Raw genomic sequence first — 27,834 nt, forward strand, 5'->3', positions numbered from 1 at the left:
CAGCCTGGGAAGGAAAACTGTAAGACTCTTATCTCCAGTTAACAACCAGAAATCTAGGAGTGGAACTGTGGATCCATTGGTAGAACCTGGATCAAAAAAATGCTGAGGGCGTCTAGGCCTTGAGTTCAAACCTCAGCCTCAGCACAAAAAAGAAAAAAAACAAACAAACAAGAATTGGCATTTCTACTGAAAGCTGACCATGAGTACCTTTCTCTCTTTGGTACCTACTGGTATAGAGTTTGAGGAGCCCTGTGTATCTCTAGTTGTATCTCAATGTGTTGAGGAGTGGGGAAGATGAGTTTGATAAAGAGGGAGATGAAAAAAGATTGGAAAATCCATCATCTTGCTTAGTTACCTGGAATTGACTTCTGAGTTCATAAGGTATATTGCAAAATTAGAGGCTAATGAAGCCGTTAATGTTACTTACCTTTATTATTGGAAATAAGATGAAGTTTAGGATTTCAATTTTTTTAACACCAGTCTCCTCTTTTCATCTCGTTTCCATATCTTCTTTCAGAAAGAGAAAAAATGATGAGACAGTATATGAGGTTTCTTAGCCAGAATGTCGCACCTACCAAGTTTACCATTATAATAAAGACCTTTTTTATTTTTTTATCTATCAGGTTTTACATCAATTATGACAGAATCTAGACAGTAGTCTACCTTTCCAGTATTTACAAAATACTTCCCAAATCATTCAAAAAGTATAGGCTATTGCTCATGAAATTTGATTTGTCTAATGAAGAACTACTTTCAGATTGTTTCAGTACTGCTACTTTTTTATATATACAGTTCATTGGATATTTAGAAATAGATGTTATGTATTCATGTATACAAGCTGCTTTACCTTTAAGTGTGATTAGAATTGTTAAGACTTCCTTGCTTCAGGAATATATAACTCAAGAGTTTTTCTTTTTTACTTATTCATGAAGAACTTTCATTTAGTTAGTCCAAATAACTCTTTTTGTAAACGTGAAGTACAAAATTATACCTATTCATCATTTTCTATTAGTTTCCATCTCAGTATTATTTGTAACATTCAGATTCATACATGTTGTCTACTGTATGGAATGGACACTAGAACTTTAGAATACAGTTTAAAGAATAAAATATGGGCTTTAAAGTTTTTTTTAATTTTGCTGATAGAGCACTTTAAAAAAGATTACTTTCCTTTCAATAATGCCCTGTGCTCAGATTTTCCTACAATAAAACATCCTACCAGGTAAAGGATTTTAAGCAATCTAGGCCATGCTTACACAATGAAAAGCAGCAGAGTGGAAAATATCCTGTCTTGCCTGCTCAGAAAACTATGATTTTTCTGATCTAGTATTTAAACATGATTGTGTTATTTAAGGAGCTGCTGTTACATAGACATTAACTTATTAGGAGTAGATTTTAGTCTTTGGTAAAATTATGTGCTGGAGTCTCTAGCTGGAGAAGTTAAATCCTGTAATCTAAAGAATGATTTGAAAGCCAGTGTGGAGCTGCACTTCAACTTCAGTGCTTCTTTTCAACCCTTGTCCTCTTGCTGTGGAGACTAGCCTGAGTCAGATCAGTGAGGATTAATAATGAATGCATTACTCAGCACCTGCAGGGATTGGGTCAAACATCCTGGCTTTGAAAAGTTACTCTTTTGCTTAGTAAGCCCAGAAATTTCAGTTCCAACTGTAGAATGAAAGTTCAGTATTCTGTTGATCAGTCTGACCCATGTGAAAGTAGTCTGTGGTTCTTCTGTTTCTTCTCTCTCTGTGTGTTGTGACAGGATCTGAAACAATTGGGTAGATCACCAGTGAATCTTACCTATAGTTGCCATGTAAGATTAGTTGCCATGTAGTATTTCTGTTGAATTTCATCCTTTGACTTGAAGGAGGGGTTGGTTATGTGAATGACAGGCAAATAGAAAGTCAGAAAAGTAATGAACCTAAATAACACCATCTTAAGTGGATTCTGGACCAGAAACTAATCCATTTAAGAGTATTATTTATGATCAATTTGTCTGCAAGAAAATGAAGGCAGGTCGCTTTTGGGGGCTTACCTGAGTGGTCTTCTAGTAAGATGTAGATGTCTATAGAATGTACAGGCCTGATGAGGGAAGAGCTACTCTCTGTAGGCCTTAAGAGAAGGAAAAGAAGCCAAGTAGGTTAGTATGCAAGGATATAAAAGGTAGTGAGAAAAATTAAGTCAAATCAGGAGAATTTATTTTTATGCTTATGGTTTTAGAAATTTATTTCCAACATTCTACTTGCCTTCCTATAGAACCAGAAAGTATGATTTAAAGTATTTGGGGCTTAATATACTTTATATTTAGCCATACGTGAACCCAATCTGAGCTCTGGATACCTTCAGGAGCATCCTCATGTGGTAAAACAGCATCGTCATCATTCCCATCCTCATCTACTAGTGTTTATGAAGCATGCAGCCAAAGTCTGTGTTCCTGAAAAGAACTCTCTAATTAGAGTTCACTTTTGTTTTTCCAGGTAGTCCAGCCATGACCCATAGGAATCTGACTTCCTCCAGTCTGAATGACATTTCTGATAAGCCAGAGAAAGACCAGGTAAGCAAAACATCCTTGTCTGTTTGAAATGTCAGCCTGGATGTGTATCTAATAGATACTGAGAAAGGATTAAAGATGATGGTTGCCTCCTACTAAAAAGACCATGTGTAGAAGGGGGCTTGCACTTTCTCTGAGGGAAGATTGACAAATGTGTTGGGATCTGGAGTCAGAGGAGAAAAATGTGAGTTGATTCCCGCCTTTGTGATTCATTTACTTAGGCAACTTTACCCTTGGTGCTACATACAGTTGGTTCAGGCAGTAAAACTTCTACCTTAGGTTTATTGTGGTGATTAAATGAGATATTTATGAAAATATGTTTTGGTCAATTCTAAAGGGTTAATAATTTGGGAGGAGAGATGCTTAGGCAAAGGCAGTGACAGTTGTCTCAGTAGCTGTTCATTTACTTGTTAAGGCATATAGTAAGCCTCTTTGTATCAAACAACAGTGGAATTTTGAACCTTCCTTTGGTTTCTTTGGAAAAGAATAGGGCAAAAACAGTGCCATTTCTTTCCCAGTTAGATAGGTGTCTGTGGAAAAATTACATTTCAAAAATGAAACATACTGATATTTCTGGAAGGATTTTTCCTGATTTAAAAAAATTTCTAGCTGGGCAGTGCTAACTACTTGAAAGATGAACCACAGGAGGCCGGTGGTTTAAGGCTAGCCTGGGAACAGTTAGTGAGACTCTAGCTCGAAAAGGAAGCAGACCATGGTGGTAGACACCTGTCTGTGTGATTGGTGGAGGTAGTTTGAGGCTGGCCTGGGTAAAAGTTCAATATCCTATCTGAAAAATATAGAAAGCAAAAGGGTTGGAGTGTAGTTTGTTCAAGTGGTAGAGCACTTGCCCAGTAGGTACAAGGCCTTAAGTTCAAACCTCAGTTCTAAACAGAAAACATAAAGCTTCAGAGAAATAAAAGTACCATGTTTCAAAAATGATAGAAATCCCAGCCTGTTTCCACAGGCTTTAGGGAAAGTAGCACACTACATGAAGCCAGAAGTTCTGGGCCTTGGTACTTCCTTTAAAACTGGCTAGGTGTATGGGGACCACAATAATACTTCACTTTGAAGAATCAAGTATTCGGATTCTTACTCTTACAACTTACTTTAGTTGCCTTCATGCTTGACATGGTAATTGTGTATCTTTTCTATGACCTTATTCCTTCTTGCTTTTTCTCTCTTTTAATCTTGCTTTGAAGATTCTTTTCACACATGGCTTTTTTTCTCCTTAGAAGCAATATTTATGACAGTGTTCCTCTTTAACCGGCAGCACTTGTAGTAATGACACAGGCTTACAGGGCTTGGTAAATTTTAAAAAGTACAGGAAAGGTGAAATTGCATTCTTTCTTATGAGATGACTCTTGGAGCCTTTCTGCTTTCTTCTTACCACCATCATCTGATAGGGCTTTCATCCTCTGAGATCTGGATTGCTAGATGAATCTTTGAACCTAATCCCTTGTTCCATTTCTTTCTCAATTTAATATACTTTTCACATTATTGTCCTCATTTTTCTACACTGGCTTAGAAACTTATAATGGCTTATCATCAGGTTAAGTTGAAAACTTCCTGTAAGACTTTTAAGATCCTCTGAGAGCTGGTATTACTCTTCTTAGCTTCATTTTTTTTTTTGTATTTCCCAGAAGAGAACTTTTGTTTTGATCAGGACTGATTATGTTACTTCACCTTTCTTTTGAAATGAGGTTGATTTTTCTCCTCATTTTAGTCCTGATAGATCCCTTCTCTTTTCTTACATCTGTCTGCCACCTGAAAGAATCAAGAACTTCATTTAGATATAGATGCATAGATAGGTACATACCTATATGGTGGATGATTTAGGCCATAGAAAACCATTTGGTATTTACCAAACAATGTTGATTATCTGTGTTGTTTTCTAGGGATCTCTGTGTTGAATAGGGTACTACAGTGATTAAGGTTAGGATAAGCTAGTTGTCAGGCTGCTGAATAAGACTTATTTTTATTAGGAACAGTTTTCTTCTAGCTAGGAATTCAATAGCTGAGAAAAAAGTCTTACTTTCTTAGGTCTTTTCGTAGCTGGACAAATTGCAGAAGATTTTGATTCTAGGATTGGAAGAAATAATGTGGGAATATTGTAATTATAGAGTGTTGACTTTGCTATAGAACTTGCATGCTTGAGGTCCTTCAAATGAGATTCTTCATTGCCTGTGAGATACTTCTCATAGTTACCAAGGTTCTAGTCAACATGACGCCATGAAATTTAATTTAGTGTTGTTCTTGTTTACAAGGCCAGCAAATGGAAGTTGATGAATACACCATTATAAGAGCAATTATTCTTTTCAGTTGTAACCATTACAGTAGCCATAGTTCGTCCAATGAGTTTTTCCTCCCAAGAAAAGGAAGCAACTGGTATTTTGCTTCTTGCCAAAGAGCTGGAAGAACTTTGTAACTGATCCAGTGTCTCTTCTCCAGGAAAAGGTAGAGGGAGAGTTTAGACTAATGGACCCACTTTTTATAACCTATTCTTTTAGTTGATGTGAATATAAAAGATTCCAGATCATTTGAGGGCAAGAAAAAAAGTAGACTTGCAAATTAGATGGAATGATGGTTAAGCCCAGGCTTGATTTTTTTAACCTGTTTTTTCTCTGTCTGAGTAGGAAGAAAAAGGTTGCCAGGCTCACATTTGTTTTGAAAAAGACTTTTATAATTAATTAGCCAATGTCCTGGAAGTGAGCTTGGCAGTCAAGTCAAACTTATTCTCTATTCTTGTCCAAGTTGGCCCAAATAGCTTCCATCTCAACTGCAAGCAAAGGCTCCAATTGACAGATTATTCTGCCTGGATACAATTTGAGCAGTTGTGATGGTGTCTCCTGACTTCCTGGAGCTACATCACTTCCCAGTAGCATAAGAGATGGCTTTAATGTTCAGAGTTATGAACAGGAACAGAATGGCTCTTTTTGACAGCTACAGAATGACAGAATCTGAGGGCATATTTTTTTATGAGATTCTGTTTTAGGAAAACAGAAGAAACAAATCTGTGTACTGCACTTTTTCTTTCTGGCTGTGCCAAGCCTGTGTACTTAGGATTTCAGTAGCGGCTGCTTGATTAGGAATTAGCTAAAAATAGTTAACAGCAGAATAGTTAACAGCATAGCCAAAATCAGGTGATTCAATGTTCCACCAATCGTCCAACTTGGCTGTCATGTTTATTAAGCAGAAAAACACCTGTGGAGAGTAGATTAAAAAATACATCTGGAGCTCATCTAGTTGTAAATCTATGTAAATAATTTTTTATTTTGTTGCTATGGAGTTTTAAAAAAATATACATACATATATATATATATATACATATACATATACATTATCCATTTATTTTCTTGTAGTACCTTAGGTTGAGTTGCTTTCCTTTCTCCTTTTATTCCTTTTCTGTTAGGTGTCAAATGTGCATTCATATGAAGTGGGTACTAGTCAAATGCAGTATCTTTAGTTCCAGTTTTCCTGTGCATATGGGGTCAGATGAGAAAAGAAGAAGGGTTTCCTCATTATTGTACTCTTTTAGCTTTAACTCTTATAGAAGTACTGTACTTTAACAGTACAATGTATTTTAAAGGGGGTTGTCTTTTTTCAGATTTATCAATAGTGTAATAATGTCTCACAACTATATCCAACTTTAGGTGCAAATGCAGCCTGTATACTGCAGTAAATGCAGTAAACATAGAAATACCTTGTAGGAGACACATAAATCCCGTAAATCCTTGTAACTGCAGATTAACTATCAGTTCTAGGACAATCATTGTTTAACAGGCTCATCTAAGATTTATCTCATGTGTTTCTCAATGGATTTTGGCTAAAGATTAATTTATAAAGTATACTGTAATAATACTTAGCACACCTACTGTCTATTATCTTTAAATATACTTGGATGCCTTGAGTTTTATTTTTGAAACATTGTCATCAGAGAGTAAGAGGATGAAATCAGTAAACCATGTATAAATTTGCAATCCCTAAGCCTTGACTGTTGGAAAATAAAATCTAGAAGGAAATATTCTGTGATCGAGTGACACCAGATCCTTTCATGGAACAGACGAAAGAAGGCAGAATCAACCTGCTTTAAGCCGAGATGACTTTGTCATGGTTGTGAAGTTACATCTCTCTCACAGGGCTCACATACAAGCTTTGGTAGCACTAATGGCTATTTCATATTCATAGTGATGGAGTAGTACCAAAACAGGTGTTATTTGGGCTCTACCTAAACCCTTGCAATTTATGTGGAGTATAGGTGGTGAGAAAGGCTCATGCTTTCCAAGGTTGTGGTACTTGTCTTCAGTATGAGATACCGTTAGTCAGGACAGTGCCAGTGCCTCACAGCTATGAAAACCTGAGAGCAAAGGCATGGTGTTAGTCCTTAGGTGTCCTTAGACACTACAGCTCTGATGGCTTCTCTGAACTTACCCATGGCTCAGCGGCCACAGCTTCAGCTGTGTGTTTTTGAGAACTTGTGTGGCCGTGTAAATCAGGCCCCTTTTCACACAGGATCAGTTTGTGCTTTGATAATTAAGTAAAACTGATTTTCGTCATCATTTTTCCCCCTCTCGTTGAAATTTGACTTAATAATCCTTCCTTATCTCATCCTGTGCTCTGTCCCGTAGTCTTAAAACTTTAATAAATTGGTGGTTTCTTGAGAAGCACTGACGTTCATACTGATTTCAAGAACTTGTATGTTTTAAAATTGGGACAGTTGAAAAATCTCTCCTATTATAAAGTGGGATACTTTCTTTCAAGTCAGAAAGCTAGTGCTCATGTGCAAACAGGTCCTATGTCAGCTTTAAAAGGAAGCAGATAAACCTGTGTGAAACAAATAAACTTCTCTCTTGGGATTTTACAAAAAAAAAAGAGCCTTTTAGGAAATTTGGAACTTTGGTTTTAAGTCCCCGTGAAGTTGTCATACCCTTGAACTTTTAGATTACCCCATAGTGCTTGCTCCTGTGACTTGAATCCACTTACTCATCCCAAATTTGTATTCTGTGCTAGAAAAGTATCCTTCGTAATAGGTTTTTAAGGATCAATGAAGCAGATACGTCGGCAATGGGACTTCCATCTTCTGGGCAAGGAATAGAACTAAAACATATAAACAAAAAAACAGAGTAACTTCAAAAACTTCCTTAAAGGAAGGTGCAGGGTACTGTGAAGGGACAAGAAACCTGGTATAGGTAGAGGATTAGCCATGGAGGAGATCTAAGAGAAGCATTTTTCCAGGTGGAAAAAAAAGCAAATATAGAGGTCTTCAGGCGAGAAGAGGGATGATGCATTAAAAAACAAAAAAAGGAAGCCCAGAGTGGCTGCAGCACAGGCAGCAAGATGTGCAGTAGTGAATGAGGTCAGGGGCACAGTCAGGGGGATCTATTTATTGTATGCTAAGTGCAGCGAGGCACTAATTTTAGCTTTTTACCTGGAGACTCCCCTGTTCTGATTTACATTTTAAAAAGATCACTAGGGATGCCCAGCAAGAGTCTGGAGGAATTTGCCAATGTACTGGATCACCTGTTGCTGGTCCTATAGTAAGCACTGCACGAGTACCTCAGTGTATTAAATTCAGAGCACAACCCAGCAGAGCTTAACCTATTAGTCGTAAATGTGAAGACATTATTCTATCAACCAAGGAAATTCTTCAGTGGCACACTAGAATTGTAAGAAAGGAAAATAGAATGTCTTTGTTAAAATACTTCCCATGGATTGTTGATTACATTTGTAGTTAATTAAAATTTTCAGATATTCTGAGGCCCTGTAAATGGGCATAAGCCACTGAAAGTAGCAAGACTTTTTTCCTCGGGATTGCCTCTGTTCTGCCAGTCCTCTTGTTGGCATCGCTGTGGCTGACATCATCCACGCCTATCTTATTCTTAAAAACGCATCCGTTGCTGTTGCTGATGGCTCATGCCTGTTATCCTAACTACTCAGGAGGCTGAGACCTGAGGATCGTGGTTCAAAGCCAGCCCAGGCAGGAAAGTCCGTGAAACTCTGTATCTCCAATAAACCACCAAAAATGGAAGTGGCTCTGTAGCTCAAGTGGTAGAGCGCTAGCCTTGAGCTGAAGAGCTCAGGGACAGTGCTCAGACCCAGAGTTCAAGCCCCACCACAGACAAAACAAAAACAAAAACAAAAAACAACAAAAATACATCAATTATATATCAAAATGACCTGTTAATTGATGATAATGAATTATTTCCAACTGCTTGCAATTACAAAGAAATCTTTAAGAAATACCCTTATTGCATTTTTCTGCATTCTTTCATGAGTCATTTTGGAGAAGAACCCACCTCACCCCAGTTAGAATGGCAAAAATCAAGAACTCTAATAACAACAGATGCTGGAGGTGATGTGGACAGAAGGGAACCTTACTTCATTGTTGGTGGGAGTGTAAACTTGTTCAACCACTTTGGAAAGTAGTATGGAGGTTCCTCAAAGAAGCTCCACCTAGAGCTCCCCTATGGCCCAGCAATCCCACTTTTGGGCATTTACCCAAATGTTTACAAACAAGAATTTTTTTACCTAAGGGCAATTATTGGGTAACCATGTATTGCAATTCCAATTAGTTTCCCCATAAGATAGACCAGTTGTGTCCTGTATCTATTAAATACTTAACAAACCTCCTTCATATTGAAGATACTCTTCAGCAGTCAGATTTGAGTTATTCATTTATGATTCATTCCACTCAAAGCTTAAGGACTCAAAGGGGAAAAAATAAATCCAAGAACCAAGTATCTGCCTTCCAGCTAACTTCAGGACTTTCTAAAAAAGTTTAAAGAGATTAAAACTGAGTTTGTTTTCTTTTTGGCCTACTTGAAGGCTCAAGCTAGCTGATCACACATATCCTGGGGAAAGAGGTGAAAAGTTTAGTAGTCATAGACTTGGCCACCTGTATGTTTGTTACTGCTTCTACTGAAGGTGTTGCTTTTCCCAGTTCTGTGAGAACTTTTTAGGCTCTATGGGAATTCCCTTGGCAACCAACAATGTCTTCTCATGAACCCTTCCTGGTGGTCAGTATTTGGGGCAAAAAGAAAAATTGCAAGATGACTTGGCCAAGTGTTCTCTTTGAAGCCTTCTTCAGCACACTTGTAGCTTGGCTCTGACTCTCCTTCTTTTTCTGCCTCCTCTCCCCAAGAGAATTTTAAGTGCATTGATGTCCAGACTCTAACTAGTTATCTGGAAGTACTTTGTTTGTAGTTTTGAAGGAGTGCTGTCATTTTAGAAAGCTAATAGATAAGTGGACTATCCTTTACAGGATGGGACATCTTTTCAGGTTTTGCTCCTTCCCTGTTCCTGTATATAGTCTGCAGAATGGACCTTTGTTTGAATTGATAGCCATAGCTAAAGTTGCTGTTGTTATTCACAAAGCAAAGGACTTCCTACTGTTTCCAGCTCACTTGTTCATCCAGAGGTGAATTGACTTATTTAACCTCTGCAAAATCACACATCTTAATCTCCAGCAGTCTTCTTATTTCACTACGTGCTACCATCTGCTTTTACTCTCCAGATCTGAACTGAAAGTGAAATAACAATACTTCTTTTTCTTTTGCCACTATATAAAAAGACAGTGGCCAAATGTTTCCATAATCCAAAGCCAGTGGTAATCATATCCATAAGACGGTCCTCCTTACTCAGTGTTTTATGCGTATACAGCGAAAGGGTAGAAAGGAACTGATTGTTGGATAGGCAGGCATAGTAAACGTTGCATTTCAAAATTGACTCGCTTTTGTTCATGCAGTAGGTCCACCTGCTAGGATTACAAGTATCTCATTGATAGGACTTCAATTGCATCTATCCTATGTAAGGGATAATTAATAATAACTAACATAGATTAAGCACCAACTTACATGAATATTTCTTTTAGGAATTGGTACTCTGATTTTTATTTTACATATATTGGCTAATCTGATGTTTAGAGAGCTGAATTTGTCCAAAATTGAAAGGCACTGATGTAAGCAGAAGAGCTGTGCACTTTATCAATATCAAGAATTCTTCCTAAATCAGCCATGGTGGCTCAGGTCTGCAGCCTCAGCAACTCAGAAGGTAGAGGTTAGGAGGATCAGAGTTTAACACCAATCCTGGCAAAGCCTTTTCAAGATTTGCTTTAATCTCAGCCAATAAAAAGCTGTTCTAGTTGCATGCACCTGTGATCTCAGCTCTTCAGGAAGCATAAATAGAAGGAACATTGTCCAAGTTGACCTTGGCATAGCACAAGACCATGACACAAGGAAAATCATGATAAAGACTGGGGGCTCAAGGAAAGTACCTGTCTAGGAAGTACAAGGCTCTAAATTCAAATCCCAGTACCGCATACACAGAGTATTCTGCCTACTAGGATTATAGTGTCTTCTAGGTCTGAAGCTACAGCGAATCAGGTATCCAACTGTTGTTTACTGGCCTTTGCTTTGTCTTCTGTGTACACATTATACTGAATAGCCTAATCACAAAAATTAGTTATAAAAATAATTTAAGAACTTCTTAGAAGTCTTATGATGACTAGTTGGTTATTTCTGCTGTTGTAGTGATTAAACGATCCCATATTGTATGTGTGAACCCTGGATGGGGTTGGGTCAGTGAGAAGAGGGTGTGAACTGTGGTTTCAGGCTTTGAGTTTCTATCTAGCTGGTGTAGTGTCCCAGTGTGGTATAGCAGCAGTTCAGTGAAAGACGTAATAACTGTGTGGGCCAGAGCTATCAATCAACGAGAAGTGAGTGGCTTTGGAAGTATCTTTCCATTTAGAGAACATAAATAATGTAAGAGTTAGCAAATAAAACACTTTTCCTTACATAAGAAGTTAGGCAAGAAGTGGGAGAAATAAATTAGAATTCAACTGTTTGCAGTTCTTTCACAGTTCAAGTGAGTGGCTTGATCCCCAATAATGGAAAAAGTTGTGTCTTTTCAAATCCTTTGAAAAGAGCCTCAAACTCCCCAAATATGATGAAATTATAATATGTCAATGTTAATTCCATTCTTAGAGTCCCATGTAAATTAACAAAGGCAGATTAGATGGGCTAGTTGTTCATTGAACTCAGTGGATAATTGAGAACTATAACTCATTTGATTTATGAATCTTGACATGCTATGCTGAAAGACCTCAGGGTTCTTTGACTTTCAGATTATTCTGTATTCAGCCTAATCATAAATAAAGTCACCTCTAGGTTTTTGGGTCTGATAGATACACATAACTTTTTCCATTAGTTTAAAAGCAATTATTGTTGAACCTATGTCAGAAATATCATTGAGAATTCAATAAGCGTATTACACCTAAACTCTTCTAAACTGCATCCTATGACCTTTCTGATCTATAAGAGAGATAATGTAGTCCACTCAGAATTTCTTTCTCCAAATGGGAAGTGTTTAATGTAATTAAAATATTATTCAGATCTTTATGAGCATGGTAATTTTGTTGTTTAGTAAATTTGGCGGGGGTGGGAGTCAATCTCACTTTAGATATCGTTACTGGTCTTTCAAATTTACATCGCTAATTTGGCTTTTTAGGATTTCATACTCTTAATTTTTGTCTTATATTACTCTAACCTTATATTGAAATGTGTCAGAATATTGTGATTACTTGCACATTTCTCTCAGACCATTCTTACATTTTTTTTTTTACTTCAAGACCTCTAATTAGTACCACTAATTTGTTGCTTGTTATTTACTTATTCTTATTTGTATGCCTATTTTCCCTCCTGTGGAGAGGCAGGGGTCTTGTAAGTTAGTTTCCGTAGTAAAGATCATGATGACTATTTGAGAAGAACAAGGACTCTGTTTAAAGGATAAGAAAATAACTATGAGAGTTTCTCAGAGAAAAATGGTTTCTGAAACTACTATGATTGTCTTTATCTTTTCATTCTGGTAACTTTAAAAGTTGCTGTGTCCTGAGTCCATTGGCAGTGTGTTATATTAGCTTTAAAAAGTTTATGTTTCTTGAGTGCGTTGCCAATGTGTTTTATTAAGTTAACTAGTTGCTTGAAATGCGCATTCTTGCCTAGATCATACATTTATATTTTTTTGACTTATGAAATGCTAACATTTCAAATACAGTTTGTTTTTCATTTGTTAAGATCAATTTACTCATTTTTCTTATAATAAAAACTGGCTGAACATATTTAATTGGTTGGCTGGCATAGTTTAAAGAAAACACCACTCAATTTTTTTCTTATTTAAAATAAAGTATACTGTGTCTGAAGGTTATATTGGGAAAGCCAGCTGTCAGCAAAGAAAGATGTTCTATTGCAAGATGCCATGGTTATTGCTATATTTACAAAGCATGGTACATTTCAATCCAGGTACCATATAACATTCTAAATGACAGGAGCTGTCTAGGGGGAGGGGCCTGTTTCGCCCCTAGGTAAAGAATTAAGAGTCAGAATAGTGAAGTGTAGAAAAATAGCAAGTTTATTGAAGGCAAAAGTAGAGTACAGACTCTCTAGAGAGAGGGATCCCAGAGTTGGGAATCCAATGGAGTCTTCTCAGAAGGTGGCCATTATAGTCTGGGGCTCCTCCCATCTCTCCTCCCATGGGCTTTGTGTTGATTGTGCTGATGGATTGTGTATGCACCTGCCCACTTGTTTTTACTGGTCAAGTAGCAACCAGCATAGGAAGAAGAAGTACCATGATGAGCCCCAAGTTACCTGTCACATTTTATATGCCTGCCATTAAAAAAATCCCTGTCTGGGGCTGGGAAGGTGGCTCAGTGGTAGAGCGCTTGCCTTGCATGCATGAGGCCCTGGGTTCGATTCCTCAGCACCACATAAGCAAAAAGAAAAAAAAAAGCCGGAAGTGGCACTGTGGCTCAAGTGGTAGAGTGCTAGCCTTGAGCTGAAGAGCTGAGGGACAGCGCCCAGGCCCAGAGTTCAGGCCCCACGACCGGACCCAAAAAGAAAAAAAAAAAAATCCCTGTCTATCCTAGGAGACATCATTCTCCTTCATCAGCTACTTCATTTTTTTTTAATGACATGAATGAATGTGAAAGTAGGGAGAAAGCAGATCAGACTTGGAAAGGATTAATCACTGAATGGGATTTATTCTCAAAATTATTAGCTGTGTACATTACAACTGTGTCACATATTTTCTTATAGTTTAGATTCTAAGGACAACATTATGGCATATTATGAAGAAAGAACGAGAATACATCAAATTGGAGTCAGCTGTATAGTAGGGAGGCCTAAGTTGGTCAGAGATGAAATACACTTCTTTTTCTTTCCATTGTGTCGTTGGTCACATTGCTCATCATATCTTAACTGACCATCACAGATAAAATTTTTTTCAGTATCAGATCACTTGTGAAACTGGGAAGTAAGCAAGAAGAATTCCAGAACTTGGAATAGGCAACTTGCTGGGAGATATTACAGGAAGAAAGACCCAGGGGGATAATTTACCACCTCGTTATCTGTGATGTCTACGAAAGCATTCCTGCCACTGCTTTCTGGAGTGGTTCAAGAGAAAGTAGCAAAATACAACATTGGCACATTTCTGTTTTTATTGGAATATGTGATAATCTAGATACTACATTAAAGTGGTTCTATATTTTATTGTTCCATACTACATTTTATACTGTTGGTATATTCTCTTTCTTCTTTCTTGTTAGTAACAAGCCACTAGCCTGTTTATGATAGTACATTAAGAATTATCTTTAGGGGCTGGGAAGGTGGCTCAGTGGTAGAACGCTTGCCTTGCATGTACGAGGCCCTGGGTTCGATTCCTCAACACCACATAAGCAGAAAAAGACAGAAGTGGCGCTGTGTCTTAAGTGGTAGAGTGCTAACCTTGAGCTGAAGAGTTGAAGGATAGTGCCCAGACCTCAAGTTCAAGCCCCATGATTGACAAAAAAAAGATATCTTTGTATTCATGCGAATTGTGTGATTTTTAAATCAGAGAACATAGCTGACAGAGCAATGTGGAGATATGTAGAAAGTGTAAGATGGGCTTTTCCACAGAAGAAGTGTACAGAAGTGTCTGTCATTGCTGATTGCTAATTGCCTTGATGATGTAGCCTGGATCCTTGACATGATCTTCAAAGTTTTGAATATCTTGGCCAAAATTTCTTTCCAAAGTGAACATTAAAGACTTTCCGGCTGAATTTATTCTGGACACACTGTGGTCTTCTTTCATTAACATTCCATTCTCCTTCCTGGCTGGGGTGCCTTTGCAGGTCCTGTTCCCTTTGGCTTTGGTGTTCTTGCTGTGAACTAATGTTCACCCATTGTTTCTCTGTAAATGGCCCTCTTCTGAGAAATGTTCTGTGTCTCTCCAGTCTAGGCTAGCACAGCCCGTCACAAGCTTTCTGCACATAACACAGTGGCAACTGGCATAAAATAATTGCCTGCTTTAGTTTTTGGTGGTTGTGTGTGTGTGTGTGTGTGTGTGTTAGCATTTTGTTAACAGTAATGGATATCAGAGTCAATTATCTTATAAAGAGAAAAGGGTTATTTTGCCTCAGAGTTCTGGAGGTTGTAGATCCATTGGCCCTACTGGACTTTTGTGAGAGAGCACAGGGCAAGAGTGTGGTGGAGCAAACCTAGAAAATACATGAGGAAGAGGAAGGGGCTGGGGTCTCTAGCCTCTTCAAGGGACCACCCTCAAAAAGAACTGAAGATATTGGCTTCTACTATGCTTTAATTCAAATGACTCACTTCCTCCATTCATGTACTTAACAAAAAGGTCTTCGGTTGACCTTTAAGGCCCAAGCAAGTATCATTTGTCTCCACCAATAGGCCATTTGCCTTGAAATTGAGAAGATGGTGTCCTGTAAACTGGGACTCATGGACCACAGCCTGCAGTACTTGTTTTCACATGTTCAACAAACTAAGCATGGTTACATTTTCTTAATATTTTTCTTTGAGGTAGTTTTACTGTGTGGCCCAGGCTGGCCTTATAATTCTCCTGTCTCAGCCTCTGGAGTTCAAGGATTATAGGCATACACCACCAGGCTTAATTTTAAAGGTACATTTTTAAAAGTGATTTAAAATTTTTTTTTTATTTCTTTTTTTTTTTTCAATTGTGAAAATACTGTACAGAGGAGTTATAATTACATGGGAAGATAATGATTACATTTCTTATCAAGCATTGTTGCCTCCTCCTTTGTTTCCCCTTCCCTTCCCGTCCCATCTCCTACCCTTCTCCCCCCCCCCCCACCAAAGTTGTAAAGTTCATTTTTGACATAACAACCTGTACATCTCATTGTTGCAATGGGTCCACCTGTATCCCTATTTAAATGATTTGTTTTTGCCCTTCCCCTCCACAGATTGTACCAACATCAAATACAATGAAAGCAGGGGTTATTATACCATGGGGGAGGGACATATAAAGCAACAAAGAAATCATCTTATAAATATGTTAGAAAAAAAATCTCAAGAAAGAAAAAACATTTCAATACTTATCTTGGGGTTCATTTCACCTAACTATTTTTTATTTCTTAAATTTAATTTTGTCTTTTGGTCATGGGGCTTGAACTCTGGGCCTGGGCACAGTCCCTGAGATCTTTAGCTCAAGGCAAGTGTTCTATCACTTGAGCCACAGCCGCACTTTGAGTTTTCAGGTGGTTAATTGAGTCTCATGGATTTTCCTGCCCGGGCTGGCTTTGAACCACTATCCTCAGATCTCAGTCTCCCAAGTAGCTAGGATTATAGGCATGAGCCACTGGCACTCAACTTATTTTTATTTTTTTAATTTTTAATTTTTTTTTTTGCTGATTCTGGGTTGAACTTGGCCTGGGTGCTGTCCTAAGCCTCTTTGTGATCAAAACTAGCGCTCTACCACTTCAGCCATAGTGCCACTTCTGGCTTTTTCTGAGTACTTTATTGGAGATAAGAGTCTCACAGACTTTTCTGTTGGAGCTGGCTTCAAACAGAGATCCTCAGATCTCAGCCTCCTGAGTAGTTGGGATTACAGGCATGAGCTACTGTGCCTGGCTTATTTCTGATTTGTTTTGGGGAGTCCTTTGTATTAAACACTCTACTAAAGATCAAGACTACAATGACCAGGGTACAATCTCTGCCTGCCTCTGTGTGTGTGTGTGTGTGTGTGTGTGTGTGTGAGAGAGAGAGAGAGAGAGAGAAACAGAGAGAGAGAGAGAGCGAGAGAGAGCGATGTTTTGGTGGTATTAAAATTTGAATTCAGGTTCTTAGGCTTGTCTTGGTTCAAGGCTGACACTCTACCACTGAACCATGTGTTCGTCCCAGTCCCTGCCATCCAAGGGATTCTCATTATAAACTTCAAGAGAAATCAATAAATAGTGTTAGGTATTAGATGCCCTAGTGCAGAGAAGGGAGTATGAAGTCTGCCAGGAATTGGAGAATGAGCAGTGTTGACATTTGAGTTGGTTCTTCAATTGAATGCTTTTATTTTTCTTTTTGGTCACTGTGATGTTCAAGAAGAAGCAAATGGGAAGCATGTACTAGGAATATAGTCATGGTGTAGTAAATTAGCTTTGGCAGATACTGAGTTCTTTGCACATTTTTCTGATGTGATGATGCTGATGGATAGAATAAAAGGAGGTTTGGTGCTGCAGTGTATCCTGGAACAAAGGATTCAGGAAGCCTCAGGCTCAGCTTTTGTGCCAGTGAAGTGATCAGGATGTCCTGAGGGCTCCGGGAGAGATAAAGAACCTCTAGGGAAACTTCTGTGTGGCTGTTGCTTGCCCATATGTCAGAACTTACTCTCCCCTCAGTTCCCTATTTCTGCTTCTTCAGTTTTCTCCATTGTTCTAATTTGGTCTGTGTTCTCAGAGACCTCAGGGAAGGGTACATGAAAAAAAAATCTGCTAAATAAATAATAGCATGACTACTACAGATTTAATTATAGCTATACAGCTGCTTGTTTGAAGTGTTCTGCTGGAGCCATATGGTTCCTTGCATATCCCAGCCCTGGAAGGACCTGGTCTCCGTGCTTCCCAGGTGATAGATTGAATTCTCAGAGAACAAGCAGCTATGTGGAAGCCTGTAGATTGTATTCCTTACCCCTACTGTCTCTCCTCTGATGGACTTTTTTTATTGACAGTGTTTTATCTGATCCAAGTTATGAAGTAGTAAAGAGCCACTCAGATGGATCAGAGTTATGTAGACTTGTCGGCCTGCCAGGCTGTTTTGTTGCCACGTGTGATGTGCTGAGAGAAAGTACTTCTACATTTGACTTCTTTTCAAGTATTTTAATGGGTGATTATTTTAATTGTTTTCTGTCCCAGTGGCATGGTGCAAACAGGAGTGGATGAGGTCACTAGAGGGACACCTGCTCTGTTGTAGAACTGTGACCTTGAACACACAGCTTTTCAGGGTCTCAGGAGAGCCAATACTGGTCCTAGTTCCAGAATGCTGGAATTGGAAGTGAGCCGAGGACTGCATTTTTACTAGTGATAGATATCTGGGGAAGGAAGGAGATCTTTTCCTATTCTTACCGTGACATTCTGCATCCCTTCCTCCAGAGCTGCAAAAACCTAGTTTCCCATTCCTTGAGTCACGAAAGTCTTTACGTATGAGGTTATATAAAGGCTAAAATCCTACCAGAGTTTTGGCTTTTTTTTTTTATTGTGAAAATACTGTACAGAGGGGTTACAAGTACATGGGCAAGATAGTGAGTACATTTCTTATCAAGCATTGTAGCCTCCTTCTTTGTTTGGGAAGGGTAAACAAAGGAGTTTTGGCTTTTTGAAAGTAGATTTTCAGTTCCTGTACTGTCTAATGCAATGGGCCTTTAGCTTTTCCAAAGCCAGGGCCATCTGAGCTTGTGATGAAAATCATGGAAGTTTCCACTAGAACAATAACGTAGTCTGCTGTGTGCCAATGGTGGCTGATACCTGTAAACCTAACCAATCAGGAGACTGAGATCTGAGGATCACAGTTTGAAACCAGACCAGGCGGGGAAAGTCTTTTGAAATGCTTATATTCAAATAACAAGCAACATGCTGGGCTCAGGTGTGGTTCAAGTGATAGTGGACCAGCAATTAATACACTGAATAAAAGTGCAAGGCCCTGAGGACAGACCCCTGAAAAAGAACAAGAAAAAGAAAAAGAAAGGCAGGTAGGGAGGCAGGTGGGTAGGAACATGCTTGGTAAATATGAAGATGAGAAAAGTGGCATTTAATTTCAAGGTTTTCACTAAGTTAAAAACTGCTGCTCTGTGCAATCTCCTCTTCGTTCTGAGTGGAGAAAAGTTCAGGAAGATAAAGGCCAATGAAGCTGAAGGTTTCACGCCTGAAGCCCTAGCTCTAAGGTTGGTGCAGCCTGTGTTACCTCTGATGGTTCCACCTTCCCACATCTCATGCCTAGAACTTTCGGTTGTTGAAAGCAGTCATTTTTTTTGTTTGTTTTTTAAATTAGTACCCCTGACTGGAATATATGCAACACATGAAACACACAAAACATTTCCTCCTAAACTGTAATTTTCTCTTGAAACACTAACCCCAGTATGTGAATTGCTTGGATTTTTGTTGTTATATTTAGTTTTGACTTGATCTGATTGTTTCTTCTGCAACCTTTCTCTTCTCTTGGCAGCTGGAGGTTGTGGAGGCCATGAAAAGACAGGCCCAAAGAAGCATAGGTCCCATGGTTTCCCTTATTTGCAATAACTAGTATATGTCTGAGACAAGCAGAAAAGGTCAGATAAGTTGATGTTAGGGGAATGAGCCCAAGATAAGTATTCAAATGTTTTTTCTTTCTTGCGATTGTTTCTAACATATTTATAAGATGATGTCTTTGTTGCTTTGTATGTCCCTCCCCCACGGTATAACCCCTGCTTTCACTGTATTTGAAGTTGGTATAATTTGTGGAGGGGAAGGGCAAAACAAATCATTTAAATAGGGACACAGATGGACCCATTGCAACAATGAGATATGAAAGTCATAATGTTGAAAAATGAACTTCACAACTTTGGCTGGGTGGGAGGAGGGGAGGGGAGGTGGGGGGAGGGGGGGCTGGGGGAGAGGGGCGGTCAGGGGGGGTGGGGAGAGGGGAGGATGGGAAGGGATGGGAAGGAGAAAGAAAGGAGGAAGCAACAATGCTTGATAAGAAATGTACTCATTATCTTGCCCATGTAATTGTAACCCTCTGTAGGGTATTTTCACAATAATAATAAAAAAAAAGAAACAAAACCTTGTACTTCTTTTGGGGATGGGAGCAGGAAGATTGTTAACAAATACTGTTTTTTAGTTATTAATAGGAAGGTAAGAGAAATAAAGCATTTCATGTTTTGTTGTCTCCTATTCCCTCCTGAACAGTCATCCAAGGAAATGCAGAGACCTTAAAAGGTGCATTTATCGGGAGGAATTGTGCTCATTTTGTCCTGTAGCTTCACTGAAATACCTGTACCCACCCTAGCCTCCAGTCCATCTGTTTTGAAGCCTTTATGACAGTGTGCAACAGTCTTCATCCTTCTCAAGTTAAAACTCCTGCATCTGCACATGTGGCAGAATTAACCAACCTAGGGAGGAAGTGCACTCTATTGATGTGCATGGTCTATCCATGATATCAGCTGAAGAAAGAGATTTTTGTCCTAAAAGTCACAGGTTTTTAAATGAATTGAATGAATTTAAATTAAATATGATCGCCTAGCTACCTATTTCTGCATTCCTTTGGGAGATGAAAAGTTTTATTTTACCAAATCATCTCTTTTCATTTTTGAAATGATTATATTAAAACTGAGCTGTCATAATTATTGTCAGTATTTATTGAGTATCTACTCTGCTATTTCAGGCACTGGGTGAGGAGTTTTTACGTATTATCTATAACATGTGACATATTATCCTTATACTGTAGATGAGGAAGTTAAATATAGATAGTAACACTGTGGTTGGCTTAGCAACTATTCTGTAGGTTAAATAAAAGAAAACTTGAGGGCACAGATATTTTTAGTGCCAACTAAATTTTCAGTGATGTATCTCATAATCAACAGTCGTGCTGAAATATTTGTTTTTAATGTTAGAGAGTATCAGGAATAGGAACAGCTTCAGTTCTTTTGTTGTTTGTAATAGACTGTCCTTTCTGATTTTTTTTTTTTGACAGTAATTGGGTTTGAACTCAGAGCCTATTGCTGGTAGACACTTGAATTATACCCCCATTACTTTTGCTTCAGTTTTTTTTTTTTCAAGTTTTATCTCAAATCTATGACAGAACTGGCCTGGGTAATGATCCTTCTATTAGTGTTTCCATGCAGCTGAGATCAAATGATGTAAGCCGTGAGGTTTAGATCATTGGATTTAGATGGTGAGGGGAGAGAAGTAGCTCACAAGCGTTTTGCCTGGTCTGTCTTTGAACCATGATCTTTCCGGTCTCTGTCTCCAAAGTAGCTAGAATTACAGGTATGAACCCCTAGAATATAGATGGGATCATGTGGACTTTGACTGTTAAACAAATATTTATTGAACACTTAAATCTAGGCAGTGACGGCAAGGCAGCAAGGAAGCAAAGTTGAGTAACCCCTGGTTTCTTTTTATAGGATACTTCAGCATCCTCTGTAAAGTACTTCTGGTCTAGTAAGTCAGTCAATGAGTGAGTTGTGTTAAATCCAGTTATGGATGTAAGAATAGGGAAATCAAGATCAGACTTACCCTTCCTATAAGGCCTAGTTTCAGGAGTCAGAAGAGGAATTTAAGTTTCTAAGGGGCAAGATAGGGAGGAGGGCAGGCATGCAGGTAAAGGGAATTTCCCATGAGACAGAATTAGGACTATTTCAAGTCTTCTTCCTTAAGTTGTAGAGTAGGAGCAGGTAACCTGTATTTAATTTCTTCAACTACTATTATTTATTTTGCTTTATTTGGTGTTTATTTGCTAAATTTGTTCATGTGTATGAGAGAGAGAGTGAGAGATAGATAGAAAATAATGAGGATCAGACCCACAGCCTTGTGCATGCTTAGACATTCTTTACTGTCAAGTTCTTGACACAGCAATGAATGGAAAGACCTTTAAAAATAATTACTTAGCACCTAAAGTTTATGGATTCTTATTTTTCCTTAAACTCCTTTTACAAATGCTCTTCTACTTTCTGCCTCTCTAATCCATTTTTATCTTATACATTGAAGCATTAATAAATACTCAAAAAAGAGATAATTATAATTTTAAAAGTTATCTGTACAGAACCTAAACCAGTATGTTTTTTTACTCTAATTTTCTTTGGAAAAGGCTCAGAGATATCATATTAAGAGCTTCTAAACTTGAGGTAGTAAAATTTATTTGTCAGACATATACAGCTTCATAGTGTAGCAAAGTAGACAGAGCAGTTGTACCTAAGAGGTCTGGATCCAAGTACTGTCCAAGTCATGGAGCTGTAGCACTGTGGTAAACACTCTTACACATTTTGAACTTTAGTTTTCTTCATCTGTAAATGGCATAATGCATTTTCCACAAGCTAGTTGTAAGAATTCAATTAAAATAGCATGTGTGAAAATATTTAAAATTGTAAACTATCTGAATATTTTAACAGTATCATTTTTAAATATCATTTTGAAAATGTGACAGAGATTTTGACAAGTTGACTTTTAAACTAGGTCATTGCTTGAAATTTTATCCTGTTTAGGAAATCAGAACTAATGGATTGTACTTAATGTTATATTTAGTATAATAGTCATTTGCAAATGTGGTGCTTTGCAGAATCATTTGCATTAATGGTGGTGAGATGTGTAAATTTGGAAGAAAAAATTATAAAATCAAATTTTCACCCTTAGGGGACTGTTTTCAATTTTTTTACAACTGGAAAATATAAATAGAAGAGTGTTCAACAGTAACAAAAAATACAGCTACAGGCCCACTTGGCATTTTGTCTTATTTAGTCATTTATATTCCTTCACATTTTAAATACTCTGGAAATCAAAGACTACATCATAGATATTAAGTACACTAATATTATATATGATTGTCAGAATTTTGGATCTTTTGGACTATAAAACAAATAGCTTTTTCTAGGCTTCATAGACATTGGGATGATATTTAAATTTAGCCATCAGAAATATCCTTCTAAGACACAGCTTGAAGATAACCAAAATGCCAATTAGAGCTTCTCACAATAAAAAAAATATTTCTAGCAATTTCTCCAGTATTTCCTTTATCACATCAAAATAGTTTGTCCTATGAGTTAGCTTCAATGATCAAGAATATTTGATTTAACAGCCAAGTTTTTTAATATATGTTTTTTATTGTAAAAATACTGTAAGAGGGGTTACAGTTACATGAGTAAGGTAATGAGTACATTTCCTATTGAGCATTGTTACCTCCACCTTTGTTTTTCCCTACCATCCCTTCCCTCCCCACTTCTCCAACTTCTCCATCCCCCCCCCCCAAGTTGTAAAGTTTGTTTTCAACATAGTGTCTTGTACATCTCATTATTACAGTGGGTCAACCTGTATCCTTATTTCAGCATTTTATTTCCTTTCCCCTCCCCAAATTAGAAAAATGTATATACAAGATGCAGGGCACCCACTTCAAATACAGTGAAAATAGGGGTTATACTGTGGGGGAAGAACATACAAGAGAAACAAAAAATCACACAGTACATTTTAAATACGTTAAAAACAATAGCAAGAAAGAAAAAAACCACTTGTGTTCCTATCTTGGGGACATTTCACTTAACATCATTTCACTTAACATCATATTATATGGTCATATGTACATAGGTTTTGACCTTTACTGCTTGTCCTAGACTTACACTAGTTATTGCAAATAAGGAAAGCCATGGGATCTATGTTTCTTTGGGCCCGGCTTACATCACTTACTTCACTTAATACAATTTTTTCCAAGTCTTTCCATTTCCTAACAAATGGGGCAATGTCATTCTTTCTGATGGAGGCATAGAATTCCATTGTGTATATATACCACATTTCCTTGATCCATTCATCTACTGAGGGGCATCTGGGTTGGTTCCATATCTTAGCTATGGTAAATTATGCTGCAATAAACATAGTTGTGCTGGTAGCTTTAGTGTGGTCTTGTTTGTGATCATTTGGGTAAATGCCCAAAAGGGGATTGCTGGGTCATAGGGGAGTTCTATGTGGAGTCTTTTGAGGAACCTCCATACTGCTTTCCAAAGTGGTTGAACAAGTTTACACTCCCACCAACAATGTAGTAGGGTTCCCTTTTGGCCACATCTCCTCCATCATCTCTTGTTATGAGATATTTTTGATTATAGCCATTCTAACTGGGGTGAGGTGAACTCTTAATGTTGTTTTGATTTGCATTTCTTTTATGACTAGAGAAGTTGAGCATTTTTCCTATTGGCCTTTCTTATTTCCTCTTCAGAGACATTTCTCTTTAAGTCTTTTTTTTTTTAATTGTGAAAAAACTGTACAGAGGGGTTACAATTACATGGGCAAGATAATGAGTACATTTCTTATCGAGCATTGTAGCCTCCTCCTTCGTTTGCCCTTCCCATCCCTTCCAAGCCTCCTCCCCACCCAATCCTCCCCCACCACCCCCCACCAAAGTTGTAAAGTTCATTTTCGACATGACAACTTGTACTTCTCATTGTTGCAATGGGTCCACATGTATCCTTATTTAACCCACTTATTTATTGGGCAGTTATTTCTTTGAGGATTTGTTGTTGGGGGATTTAGTTTTTTGAGTTCTAAGTATACTTTAGATATGAGACCCTTGTTCATTGTATGGCTAGTGAAGATCTCCCAATTTGTTGGTTTTTCTATTGATCTTGATAGCCTTGCCCTTTGCCATGTAGAAACTCTGCAGTTTCATGCAATCCTATTTGTCCAACCTTTCTTTGATTTGTTTATAGGTCTTTATTAAGAAAATTTTGGCCTGTGCCAAGGATCCCTAGAGTTTCTCCTTTTCCATCTTGTAATGTTTTCAGGGTGTCTGCTTTGACTTTGAGGCCTTTGATCCATTTGGAGTTGATTCTGGTGTGGGGTAATATATAAGGATCTAGCTTTAGTTTTCTACAGGTGTTTAACCAATTTTGCCAGCACCATTTTTATATAATTTTTCTTATGTGCTCTTGGAATAAAAGCAAATAGCAGCCTAGAAACCATTGCTTCTTAAATTCTCCTCCTGGTATTTCCTAGTTGGGTTACCATGTGAGTTATAAAAGAGGTAAGATTTAGGGAATGAGCACTGGGATATGTTTAAGATGATATTTATCCAGCTAGCCAGAATTACCTGCCCTTATAAAGTAGCTTAATAGAGAGAGTTTGCCCCCTTTTGTCCCTTGACCTTTCAACAAGTAAAAACAACATTCTTCCCTTTTGAAGGGTACAGCAGTCAGGGTGCCATCTTGGAAGGAAACACAATCCTTACTAAATGCTGAATGACTTAATATTGAACTTTCTGGTTTTCACAATTGTGAGAAAGAATTTTGTTCTTTATAAATTACTTTTTTTCAAGAATTTTGTTAAAGCAGCACAGATGAACTAAGACAATACTTGTATAATATTGTCATTCTGATTGTAAAACATAACAAGCATTGCATATTTGTTTCCTATTTTATTAATTTCTTTATTATTATTTATTCTGCCTTCTTTGGGTTTATTTACTAATTTTTTGTGTTTATGATAGAGAGAGTGATAGAGATAGGAGATATTGAGACCCACAGCCTTGTGCATGCTAGACTTTCTTTCCCATTGAACTATATACCCTTAATACCCCAGTTGCTATTTTATTCTTAGCTCATATGTGTGTGTGTGTGTGTGTAGAGAGAGAGAGATTTATGCACATATATATTATACATGTATTATGTATATTAAATACTATTACGTACGTATATGTTTATAATAGTCCTTCTTTGAAGTATTTGTGGATAAGGCTATGAATTTGCTGAGTGCACATGTCTGGCTACTATATTCTATAAGCTATAGTGTGTAACACTTTCAAATGATTAATTAAATTGACTTTAACAATTGAGTGTTAACATATTTTAACCCCTAGGGTAAGTATTTTGCTTTTAAAAATAGATTCATTTAATATATTTTTTAAAAGTCTTTCCATTTCCTTACAAATGGTGCAATGCCATTTTTTCTGATAGTAGAATTCCATCGTGTATATATCCCACATTTTATTGATCCATTCATGCATTGAGGAGTATCTGGGCTGATTTCATATCTTGGCTATGGTACATAATGCTATAGTGAATATGGTTGTACTGGTAGCTTTAGTTGGCCTTGTTTGTGCTCTATTGGATATATTTTCTCTCATTTTTATAGCAAGTATGTACCAATAAATTTGCAAATAAACACAATGGGTGGTAAGCAAGAAGTGACAAATGAATTAACTGAAGTATAGTAGACTATGGTGAGCACAAATAGTATAATTCTTTAAAAATAAAAAGTCAAAGTCCAACAAATTAAATACCAGGAAATAGGTTCTTGCAAGAGGGGACTCAGGTGAGGTCAAGGGAAAAGGAATAGAAGAATAAAGGGGAAGAGGAGAGAATTCAGGTAAGAATTCATTGTATATACCACGGAACTGAGACATGTAAGGGAAGGAGTGGGCCAAAGGGGAGGCGGGTGATGATGTTGAAGCGATGACAGATAAAGATGCATTGTATATGTAAACTGCTTTGATAAATGGCAAAAATTCAATACATAACCTAACATTAAGATAAGCAGAAATGTACTCATTTCCTTACGTATGTAACTGTAACTCTGTACATCTCCTTTAAAATAAAATAAATTTAAGGAAAGGGAAGGGATGAGTTGGGAGGAGTGGGTGAGAATGTTCAAAGGGGTGACATGGTCAAGAAGTGTTGTATTCATAAACTGCTTTGCTGAATGGCAGCTCCTTTGTACAACTACTTGAAGATAATAAAAATACTCAAAATGTAGACTCTATGAAATGCTGATCTTACTATCAGTAATAAAGATATGGTAAAGTTATTCATTACTTCAAGATGTAACTTTAAAGAATTCATTTACTGTTATTAAGAAGGTGAAGTACAGAGGGGTTATAGTTACCTGTCAGGTAATGAGTACTTTCTTTTTGAACAGTGTCACCCCTTCCCTCATGCTCTCCCAGTTTTTCCCTCCCACCCCCACCCACAGTTGTAAAGTTCATTTTCAATATAATGTCTAGTGAGTAGCACTTCTGCATTTGTTTTTCATATATCTCACCAAATTATCCCTTTCAACTGAGAGGTAGAGAAAGTCAATGGGCAGATGCAGAAACATACTGTACGGGGAGGTGATACTTTTTCATGCCTTAATAACTAGATAATTTTGCTTGCTTGGAGGGAGTGATGAAACATGTTTCCAGAGAGCATGAATAAAAGGGTTTCTGATCTAGGCTGCCTAGCATGTTTTTTCATCCCTTAAATCTTACATTTCTATAGTGTGTAGCTTTTCTCTAATACCATGTTGTAGGTTTCCTACAAGAGCCGATTGCTTACTCAAATGTGAGGAGACTATATAAATTCTATTAGACCAAAGTACTTTGGAGAATGCAGAGAAGTACTACTTATATCCAAAGTACTTTGGAGAGCAAAGAGAATACTTATGACAGGCTAACATGGCAAACAAATTGTCATGGGGGAAATTGATGACGTTACACTATTACTAATATGGATGTCTTCTGAAGTGGGAAGATGTAGAACTGAGGTGACCTACAGTATTTCTGAGCTTCCCAGTTGATTTCATTTGGGAAAGAATACAGTTTACAGTTATCAAAGGAAGAAAGAAGAGAAAGTAATCATAAAGATCTAAAAGAACAGGGGAAAGAAAATAACTCCCAAGAATAAGGCTGGGGAAGTAGCTCAATGATACCTTTGCACATGCCAGGAAAGAGCACTATCATTGAGCTGCTTCCCCAGCCCTATTCTTGGGAGTATTCTGCCATTACTATCAAAATCACCTAAGCTATTTAAAAACTATTTTAAAATCACCTGAATGAGTATCTTCTCTTGCTTCTTATCAAAGTTTGCACTTCTGTTTTATTACATGGGTGGTAGTATCTCCACATGAGAGTGATTTTAATCTTCTAAACTATGCTTTGCTTTCCATTATGTGGCCTCATATTCATGTACTAATATCCACCTGTTTTCCTGAGGAAAAAGATCATTCTTGTTTTTTTTCTTTTTGTGGTGGAAATGTAATTGAGAATGATCTTTTTCCTCAGGAAAACAAATGGATATTAGTACATGAATTTTGAATAGACTAATATCAAATTATAATCAATCGAATTCAGTGACTGGCCTTAACTACTCTCATACTTTTAATGTGATAAGAATGACAGAGAAGAGGTGGAGTTTAAAAACTTGCCTAGCATCAGAGCAAGCTTTTTTTTTTTTTTTGCATCAGAGCAATACAATAGGTTGGACCTACTCTGTGGGCAATGCTGTAGGTCTGAGGGGTGGTAGCA

At 37.6% G+C, this 27,834-nt stretch overlaps 1 protein-coding gene across 5 annotated transcripts in view; it reads left to right on the top strand.

Moving 5' to 3' along the window:
- Positions 1-27,834, top strand: part of Slc4a4 (solute carrier family 4 member 4) — a 315,411-nt gene that overhangs the window by 154,149 nt on the left and 133,428 nt on the right. For all 5 annotated transcript variants that reach the window (XM_042678216.1, XM_042678217.1, XM_042678214.1 and 2 more), the window contains one exon: positions 2,478-2,554. In XM_042678216.1, the coding sequence (XP_042534150.1) occupies positions 2,478-2,554 (77 nt within the window). The remainder of the gene's footprint in view (positions 1-2,477; positions 2,555-27,834) is intronic.

The sequence above is a fragment of the Dipodomys spectabilis genome, unplaced genomic scaffold (genome assembly GCF_019054845.1).
Source record: "Dipodomys spectabilis isolate Male_0828 unplaced genomic scaffold, ASM1905484v1 ptg000043l, whole genome shotgun sequence".
Taxonomy (NCBI): Eukaryota; Metazoa; Chordata; class Mammalia; order Rodentia; family Heteromyidae; genus Dipodomys; species Dipodomys spectabilis.